Raw genomic sequence first — 10,108 nt, forward strand, 5'->3', positions numbered from 1 at the left:
TATTTATTTTAGGCTCGTTTGAAACGTCTTATTATGTCGTATTGTATTGTATTATATTGAATTCGATTATATATCATATTTTTATATAATACTATGTTAAATTTTAATTCATACTAAAATATTATATATTTAATTGTCCACAAAAATTAATACCATATATAGTTTTCCATAAAAATATTGCACAAAATACAATTTAATATAATACTATACAATACAATATGGTATAATACGGCGTACCAAATGAATTATTTTATTATAATATAATAATATCTAATACGTATATAACCTAATATAGTTATTATATATTTTTTTATATTTAGCTATTTTCTTTATTTTTTTAAAAAATACATTTACTAACTTAATTTTTAAATTTAGTCATTTTATATCTCAACCCTATACTGTATATTTATTAGTTTAATTTGAATTCACCCAATATTTTAACTCAATTATTTTTTAAATCGTATCAAATCCATCCAATATTTTAGATCCTATGTATTGAATTGAACTTGATTCATCCAATTCAAAAAAAAAAAAAAACAAGTACAATTTTAGTATTATTTTTCATATATACATATAAATTTTACGTATAACAATATAAAATATAATTATCTATCCAAACTAAATGAAAATACTAATTAGTTTAATTAAATGTATTAATTTTTGAACACCTCAACCACCATCCAATCCGATCAAATTGAATATTTAAAAATAACATTCAATCTGATCCAATCACAATTGAATATCTAATATTTGACGGTCAGTTGTAATTAAATCGATCAGTTCTCATTGAATTGAATCAATTTATGCACACTCAATATCAAACATAACTCTATAATCGAAGTTGCCATAAATGTATACAACTATATATCAACTCATTGAATGGCAATGCCAGATTATCAAAACACACCATAACAGCTTTGAATTCAAAAATAAATAAATAAATTAAACACAACGATAGCTAAAAGCAGGGGAAAAGAATAGCAAAAATTGGAACATATACACTCAGAAAACGAATCACGGTATAATCTCTCCAAACAGACAAAAATGGAGATGATGAGAGAGACGAAGCAAGAACCAAACCTGCAAGATTAAAAAATAAACAAATACAAATAATAATTAATGGTTAATGTAATTCAACTACCATTGCACAAAGAACATGCAACACTGTAATAACAAAAACAGAAAATACTACAAACCTAATCACCAAAATACCAATTAGAAGGGAAAAAAACTGTTATCATAATACCATGGCATCTTTTCAAATTTCCCTGATCTAATGATTTTTCTTTCACACTATTACAAAGGTTTCGCGAAACAAAAATTTAAAGTTTAATAAAAGAAAAGAACACTACAATCTGTAAAGGGAATAAATTTAGAACAGGTTCCCACAAGGAATCAAACCTAGACATCATGCATAAAGTTAACAAATAACCTTTCCCAACCTAAAACCTAAGAGGCACTTTTATATATATATAACTAACATGCAATTGGTTTGTTGTCAAAATCATATGCTTACCTGATGTAATGATGACTTTTAAGAATTAAGCCGTACCCAACCGAAAAATGGGTAGAAGAAATCACTCTCTTTGAGAAACAACCTCGCCAATAAATATAAGTGTTGGAATCGAGGAAGAACAGATTACTAGCTGAATCAACTAGAATATCAGATGGAAGAATGAAACAAGGACACCAGAAAAAACGTATGTGTGAAGGAACAAATCACAGTTCTAGCAGATATTAGCTTTTTGGTGAAAATGCAGCTAGGGCATTTGCATGTGCAGGAGACAGGTTGCTCAAAAGGGGCTGCATTTGTTGTCCATAAAGTGAAATCAAGTGAGAAAAAGCTCTGCCGACTTGAGCTTTAACTTCAGGAGTTTCATTTGGTGAAATTACAACTTGTGCGAACACATTAACCAACTCAGGCACTAAAGATAGAATCTGCTTCGCATACACAGAAGAAAAGAAAAACCAGAATAAGATCAAATTGCATATGAAGAAGTTAAAAAACAAAAGATATCAACGTTGCACAACAATTTAGTTACCTGGGGATTAGATGATAACACAAGAGTGGAGACACAAGTATAAACCGTCATGGACTCCTCGTGATCTTCTTTGAGTGGGAGAGCTTTCAAGAAGAAGGGAAGAACCTGGGAAAGGTAGCAGAAAAATTAACACCACGCTATCACCATCACATGAAGGTAATGTAAACGATCCCTTACGATCTGCTTTAAGAAATTATGTAATTACAGTGAGATTTACCTGATTTAATGGGATAGATTCAGGGTGCACCATTATCATTCTTGCAACTGCACCAGCTGCATTATCTCTTACAGCATCATCTGGCTCTGATTCTCCAAACAATGGAAAGAGTCCACGCAATACATCACCATAATATCTGGTATTGGTTAAATGAAAAACCTACTGGGAGAGAAGTGCTGAAATAATATAAACTGTAAACTGACCAAATAAGTTTCAGTGTTTAGATAACAAGATTATCTTCTTCAACTGGATCATTATATGACAGGAATACTTTCAAGCAGGCAGCACAGCACTACACAAAATGAAATGGTGAAAATTCACATAAAAGGATACTTCAAAGCTCCATCACCCCCATTTTTACACAACTCTCCAACACAAAATGCAGCATTTCTCCTATTGGTAGGATCTGATGAAGCTAATTCTTTGAGCACCAAGGGCATTAACCTCTGAAATGTTACATAACCGATCAACAACGAAATATGCAGCAGAAAGCAAACTACATTACCAAACAGTAAATCAAAATAATAATATTTAGATAAATCACGGAAAAGATTACGTCAACATAGCCTGCAATTGGAGCTCCCATGTCCTGAGCGACTTCAGCGAGGCAAGCAACCACCATTGTCCTGTCTTGAGGGGGACGTGAAGCTTTCTGCATGACCAATGGTGCAATCAAAGAGATGAAGTGTTTCAACTAACTCGCTATCGTGTTATTATTGCCACATCAGAAAACACAGATTATAACATTTATATGCAACATACCGCAAATTTCATTAATGGTTCAAAAAGCTTGGCAAAGATGGGCGCAAAATGAGACCCCATTGACTTTGCAAATGCGGGAAGAAGATCAGAAACAGCATCCATTAGTATTTCATCATGTCCAGTATCATCATCATCGATATCATCGTCAGACTCTGTTAGCTGACATGCAGATTCCTCACGAAGTAATACCAAAGTTGCATCAACAAGAGGAGATATATCTGAAATTTAATATTTTTATCATACATTTGACAGCTTATTAAATGATATGATGGTACATATAAAGCAAATTCACTTATGACATACAAGGTTCTACAGCTGCATATCCAAAATCCTTGAGTATGTCAGCTACACTTGTGCATGCTTGCGCAACAACTTCCTTGTCATCATCTTCAATCATAGCCTTGATATATGTGCTCATCACAGTATCTGCAAATAAAGAAGAGTGAGCTACGAATTCCAAAATGGAGTTGGATATTACAAACTAACAAACAAAAAAAAACATTTCCAAATAATCATCTAACCAAAAATTTCATTTGCTTTAGCTGCTCCTTCCTGCAAAAGGATGAGAGTTGATAATATTAAATGGACATAATGAAAACAAAATCATAATATAACTAAAGTCACCAAAAGCAAGGTTGCTAAAGAAAATAAGGTCCAAACTCTTTCCATGGATCATGTGATTAGACTGAATAATAATCAAAACTAAATATCAAAAAAACACTGAAGATGTATTATTGTGTTCAATGTGCAAGTCAAACATGTACGATGGCAAATAGAGTAATGCAGTAAACCAAGAATGAGAAGGGGGAAACAGGCAATTGGGTCAAAAGAAGTGCTCACATTGTGATTTTGGAGAATAGCTTGTGCAGCTGTCAAAAGATCTGCAGCACCAATTAACCAAAACATGGACAGTCAAAAAGCCAGGCAATATGTATGACATTTCAAAAAAAAAAAAAAAACCAAGAAAGTAGTTAATGCCATGTCAGACTAGATGCTATCAACTATATAGATAGTTAATATATATTATAGTACAGAATAAAGAATTGAATGACCACATAAAAACAATAGATATGATTGTAGATGTTGTTTAGCACAAGACTATGTTCCATACTTGTAAAAATTAATTTGAGATAATAGAAATACGAGTACTGTCATACATCAGAATGGATTAAGAGATGAAGCAACAGGAAGGACACCACATAAAAGATTAAACAGTAAGAAGTAAAAGAACAAAGAATGTCATGTCACAAGAGATAACACCATATCATCAACATGTGATGATGCTACTCACGTTTCAAGGAAATAATTGCCTGAAGCCGAACATCTTCATGAAAATACGTTGAGTGCTTAACCAAAATCCTAAATGACTCCTCCAAATAGCTTAAAGGTAATCAAAGAAGCAAAAATTATAGATGTTGTATTTACCAAATAAATAATTTGTTTTTGCAAACATAACAAAAAAGTATGTTAATGTGGTAGGTTAACATACGGTCCATAAGAACTCTTTGTGTGCAATGCAAATAACCCAAGTGCTTGAGTTGCAGCTGCCTTTTCATCCAAAACTCCTGTTCTTATACTAATATTTCGCACTCTGGGTTCATCATGAGCTTCATCATCAGATGAAACTCCACCAAAGTTATTAATATTCTCATCATCAGATTCATCAACATCCACAGCAGAGCCATCATCAAGGTTGCAGGAAGAAAATGCAAGAGGCACAACATGAGGAAGATACTGTTTGACAACAATAGTTTTTCATATAAGTAAAGGCACAGTGGATAAGTTTAATTTAATCAGAGCACAGTGGATAAGTTTAATTTAATCAGAGCACAGTGAATAGAAGCCTCATCAACCTGTATAAAACCATCATCCAAAATTTCTGCCACATTGCTGAAAAATCCATGGGTGTACTCTCGAAGCTCACTGTACTCCAATCCAAAACCCTGACATAAGATATTCAAACGAATTAATATGTAAAACATTTGGATTATTATCAGTCAAAATAAATTTCGATCTCATTACAGAAATTGCAGCTTCTATGAAAGGGGGCAAAATAGGCTCCATCTTAGCTCTTCCAATGGACATAGCAACTATTCCAACTAGCTCAGTAGCCCTAGCTCGTGCACGGAGATCCTCATCATTCGTAAGCACTAAGAATGTTTTCATCAACTCCAAAACCCTCTCAGCATATGGGATGAAGGCCTGTTCTGCAGCACCTGCAACTGAACCAATTGCAGACTGCAAAGAAAATAGCAGAAAAGTTAAGATATTACATAGCTAAATTAACAGGGGTACCGACCATATGTTCATCCGAATGTTCTTTCACTGCTAAATTATGGGATAGGCTATTGTCTGAATTTAAGTCACAAAAGGGCTTATTTAGATAAAGCAAAGTCAAGGGTAGAGAGAAAAGCTTTAAAAAACTACCGATTAGTATTATGTTGCTTGTTATCGATAAAAAGAGCATTTTCTTAAGATGTAGGGTATTTATGAGATGAAGCTAAGATTTGGGTCAATTATAATTTACATATATTTAAGATGAAGTTGAAGACTATTTTGATTTCTGATTGATAAAGAGGGTCAAATTCTACTGTGTACCATCTTCTAATGGGGTGGAATTTGTTCTCTTGTAGTACCCAACATTTAAATTAATAATAATTTGTTAAAAAAAAATGGTTATTCAATGAGCTGCAAGGAAGATGCATGGTCTTACCATGCATGTCTCCTGCAAATTACGAGCGCTATTTTGAAGAGCTCCCAGTAGTTTCCCCATCAAAGGATCAAGAAAAGGAAGGATTTCTTCTCCCATGTTCTCGCAAAATGCTGCCAAAGCATAATATGATTTTTCCTGTGTATGTAGATTAACGTTTTAGTCTTAACACATTCATAAACAATCTACAACAGTCTCCCAGAATTTAATTTTCTCCCATATTATTACCTTCACTTCATCTGATGTGTCTTCAAGGGCATTCAAAATGCAAGGTAGAACACTTTGATAGTGAGAAACAATTTCAGGCTGCAGGTACTCTGCAAATTGACCTAATGCAAAAGATGCAGCCCCCCTTACCATTTGTTCCGGGTCTCTTAAGGCCCCTAAAACAATATGAAGTACTGGTTCCAGCCTATCTTTAATAAATTCTGAACAGCCCTCTGAAATGACACCTAAAGATGTAGCAGCAGCTTCACGGAACTTTGGATTTGCATTTTGACTGCTTAAGGAAGCAAATTCCAAAACAGGAGAAAAGATATGCTTCGGTAGATTCAAAGCCATAGTGTCAATGACCTCAGCAGCAGCTCGATCTGGTGCTAGATCATCGTCTTCATCACTATTATTTGATTCAGCTAGTAACGGACACATAACTTGTAGAATAGGGACAACTAGTTTATGTTTTTTAAGGGAAGCAGGTTTGTATTTTGCTAGCCAAGAAATTATCTGAATTGCCTGGACAAAGGAAAGCATGAAGATCATTTTTTAAAAACAACTTACAAACGTGAAAGCAATAAATCAATCAACTTAACAAAGCTGCACCAGCAGAGGCCTGCTAGAGAAAGTACAAATATATGGATGTGTGTGTGAAAAAGTGTACATGCATGCATGAAAAAGTAAGTGTAAGTATGTGTGCGAAATAGTGAGTGTACATGTGTGTGTACTATAGGTCCTCTTCTCCAACCTGATGGCGTGTATTAGAATCCAAACTTTGACTAGAGCAAACTTCAAGAGAGAACTGGACAATGGATTTAACAGAATCTCCAAGAAGAGGAGCAGGAGATTCAATCAGCTCGTCAAAAATTTCAAACGCAATTACAGCAACATCCTCCTCACCAGCAGCAAGGCATTGTCGAGAAACATTTAAAATACTGGGAATGAATTCTCGAAACTTGACCTGCACAAGCAAAGATATAATCAATACTGAAGAGCAAAATTAAGATATCATGAATTGCAAATGCAAATACAGACATAAGCTGATAGAAAATATTGGAAATAAGAACATCCCATGTGACATAGAATTAAAACCCTTTTACATCATTCACCATATAAGAATAACTACCCAGGAGCAGAACATTCGCCATTAATATAATAATATTTCAATCTGGAATACTTGTGTCCAAATCAATATCACCACTAAGTCCATCACAATTTTCTCCAAAGAAAAAGGTATATGCATAAAAATAAATACAAAATCTTAACCAGACTATGTTTCCTATATTACATAGTATTAGTAGTAATAATAATAATGATAATAATAATGATTTTGACTTTGTTCTAAGATGATATTCAGAAAACAATTTCATGGAACATAAATCTCCAATACAATTTATTTCACCACTTTTACAAATCAGATATCAGGAACTTTTCAGCATGTCAATTTACTTTATAATATTATTTGGCTTTCTATCATGTCTGTTTATTTTGTTTCATGTATAGTGTTCTTTCTACTTGTTCGCTGACACTGCTCTATTTTATGTGCAGTCGACAAGGAATTACCAAAGAAGTAAACTAGAAATGAAGCAAACAGAACACATCTTGGGACTATAATAAACTAGGTTTTTCTCTATCTATACATTTACATAATGAAGATACTCAGATATATTAAGACTGTTTACAAAGAACACTGTATTCAGGTAGTGACACTTAGATCCTCTAGCATCCTCCAGCAATGAGACTAAGTTCATGCCAACTTATGTCTTGTGAGCTTAATTTAGAATTAAGCTAGTTTAGACTTTGAAGGCCTTCCACTATTAGATACTTGACCAAGTATAAACTGATGCCAGAGATTTTCCTAACCAACAAAAATATGGATAATATATAGAAATAAGTAATTGTGACTGATAAAACAACTTGCATGATGCAAGACTAATAGCTCTTTATTGTCAGACACTGAAAAACCTTTCTATTTGTTTCCTAATTTTGGATAACATCCTCCATTGATTTTTATATTATACTATTGTATCACAAAGATTATTCAAACTTCAATGTGGGCTTTTATGTTCTCTTAATGCTATTATAATGTCAAAGCTATTACTTCCAGCACACACCTGCGAAGCAATACTCAACTATGTTTCATACTATGTTAAATAACACAATCAAAAGTGAACGGACAATTAACGTGGGAAAACAAATTTATCTACAAATACATTTACAAGTAACATAGTTAAAGAAGCATGTCCCGCAAACAATGTCTATGGCAAAAATATAATCATGGTAAGTTCAATCTAACCACCAGAATTAGCACCACATACTCACCACTTCATCACCATCATGTGTGAATTCTATAAAAGATCCAACTGCCCTGGATAATAGTAAAACAAATCCAGTGAGCACTCAGGAAAGTTTATAAAAAGCTTTGTTGGGGGTGACAATAACTGAATAGCAATGGAAGAGACAGAGAGAGAGAGAGAGAGAAGAGAGCTTTTACTTCAGAGCAGCAACTCTAACACGATTGCTAGTCTCATCTTGCAGACACTTCAGAAGAAGAGCCTGCAAATCTGCGAAATGAGGGCGAAATGAAGTTCCGATCGTTTCAGTTAAAGAACTGAAAAGAATCAATGCCACCTAATATTAACCAAAGAAAGAAAAATACAAATGCATCAGCCTCCTTTATCTAGTAAGCACACCAACCAAGCAAAAAGATACATACTAGGAGGCGCTAACTGAACTAGCACAATTGTTGGCATGAATATTTTCTTCATTGAAAAACAATGATATTATTTCTTTGATTATTCCCTACAATAAACGTCCATAAATATTATCCACTATAATTTAGTTGTCGAAATTTTTAGATATTCATAAATATTCAATTCATGAACTGCCAACAATCTCTTGACTTTCAGTTTAAACGGTGGAGAAAAATGAAAACTAGTATGTCAAGGTTTATAGGAAATAATAAGCTCCCAATAAAAAGAAGAACAGAAAAAAAAAATGACATTAACTCACTTCTCTATGTTCCTCCTGTGCACTCTGACTACATTGAAAGAGAAAGGGCAATAGATCGGGCCACTCCCCGGTTGGAACAGCATATTTTGCAACTATACTAACAACATTCGCACTAGCCCGTCTTACAGGAGGACTGAAAAAAACGTCATTATACCACAATCATTTTCTCAGTTTCAAAATAAAAACATGAAGGAGTAACTCAAATTGCAACGGACATTACCACCTATCGAACACTACCTTACATAAACAAAAAACATACATGAATTGAGATATTAAGTCAAAGCAAAAGCAGAAAAATACACACTTGTATCAATACCAATATATTCAAGCAAACCAACAACTATAACAAAGTACATGCAATTCACTTCTACAATCAAAAGCAAAAATATCAACAATTCAAATTATTTCCACCTTCCCTCTCAAATTTTCCCAATCACCAAACAGAAAAACAATCTCCATTGATCAAAACAAAGCCAAAAAAAAAACAAAAACCTGTGCTCCATGGTGATGCTCTCAATGAGTGACTGTTTGACAAGCTGCTTAAGCTGAGGCGAGAGCTTAGCCCAATGGCCAGTGATCTTCTTGCGGAGGAGAACGGCAGCGAGTTGGCGGACATTTGGGGTTTTAGCCGTTCGGAGATGCTGAACGAGCGCAGGCACCACCTGAGGATCCTTGGCGAGGCGCTTAATCTGCTCCTCTGCTTGACGACGAGCGTCATTGTCAGGCATCAGGAATTGTATGAGAAGAAGCTCCAGCGATTGCGCCATTTTTGATTGAAGTTGGATTGGAGAGAAGGTTTTGGAGTGGCTGCGAGGGTTTTTTTTGGGGTTTTGGGTCTGCAATGGCTTTTGGTTTTGCTTCGTATTTAAGGGAGAGGTTTAGTGTTATTTAGTGGGGACAATTGGGATGAGAAGTTTAATGTAGTTGTTTAACTTTATGTATATTATTATAGGTTCGTTTCGTTTCGTATAATGTGGCTCGGTCTTTTTACTGTTTAGTGTTTAGGGACATTTTCACGCGCTGTTTGCGCCTACATACAGCCCAATAGGACCACTATTAGTCTAAGTCCAATGTTTTTTTTTAAACGAAACGAGTCAATGGTAAAAAACACTCACTAGTGTAGTGTTGTAAGTTCCTGAGTGTTGTACTGGT

The 10,108-nt window shown here is 34.2% G+C and overlaps 1 protein-coding gene across 1 annotated transcript; it reads right to left on the bottom strand.

The window, feature by feature from the left end:
* Window positions 1–815: 815 nt before the first annotated feature.
* On the bottom strand, window positions 816–9,859 carry LOC115711365 (uncharacterized). Its single transcript, XM_061117324.1, has 21 exons — window positions 9,449–9,859; window positions 8,957–9,089; window positions 8,439–8,575; window positions 8,267–8,312; window positions 6,693–6,905; window positions 5,960–6,463; window positions 5,735–5,869; window positions 5,044–5,259; window positions 4,875–4,964; window positions 4,511–4,755; window positions 4,313–4,401; window positions 3,862–3,902; window positions 3,543–3,573; window positions 3,325–3,447; window positions 3,022–3,239; window positions 2,816–2,911; window positions 2,593–2,705; window positions 2,260–2,395; window positions 2,043–2,147; window positions 1,517–1,938; window positions 816–1,080 (listed from the first exon to the last, which is right to left on the bottom strand). Exons 1-20 carry the CDS (start codon window positions 9,721–9,723, stop codon window positions 1,738–1,740), a joined length of 3,147 nt encoding a protein of 1,048 aa, XP_060973307.1. The 5' UTR covers window positions 9,724–9,859; the 3' UTR covers window positions 816–1,080; window positions 1,517–1,737.
* Between the last annotated feature and the right edge of the window lie 249 nt (window positions 9,860–10,108).

Source organism: Cannabis sativa, chromosome 6, assembly GCF_029168945.1.
Source record: "Cannabis sativa cultivar Pink pepper isolate KNU-18-1 chromosome 6, ASM2916894v1, whole genome shotgun sequence".
In the NCBI taxonomy this organism is placed as follows: Eukaryota; Viridiplantae; Streptophyta; class Magnoliopsida; order Rosales; family Cannabaceae; genus Cannabis; species Cannabis sativa.

Bases quoted from the DNA above. Each gene is read 5' to 3' on its own strand.
- LOC115711365 (XM_061117324.1), bottom strand. From the start codon at position 9,723: ATGGCGCAATCGCTGGAGCTTCTTCTCATACAATTCCTGATGCCTGAC. The intron at 4,756-4,874 runs GTTGATGAGGCT...GTTGTCAAACAG, and splicing joins TGGATGATGGTTTTATACAG to TATCTTCCTCATGTTGTGCC. The intron at 2,912-3,021 runs GTATGTTGCATA...TTGGTCATGCAG, and splicing joins AACCATTAATGAAATTTGCG to AAAGCTTCACGTCCCCCTCA.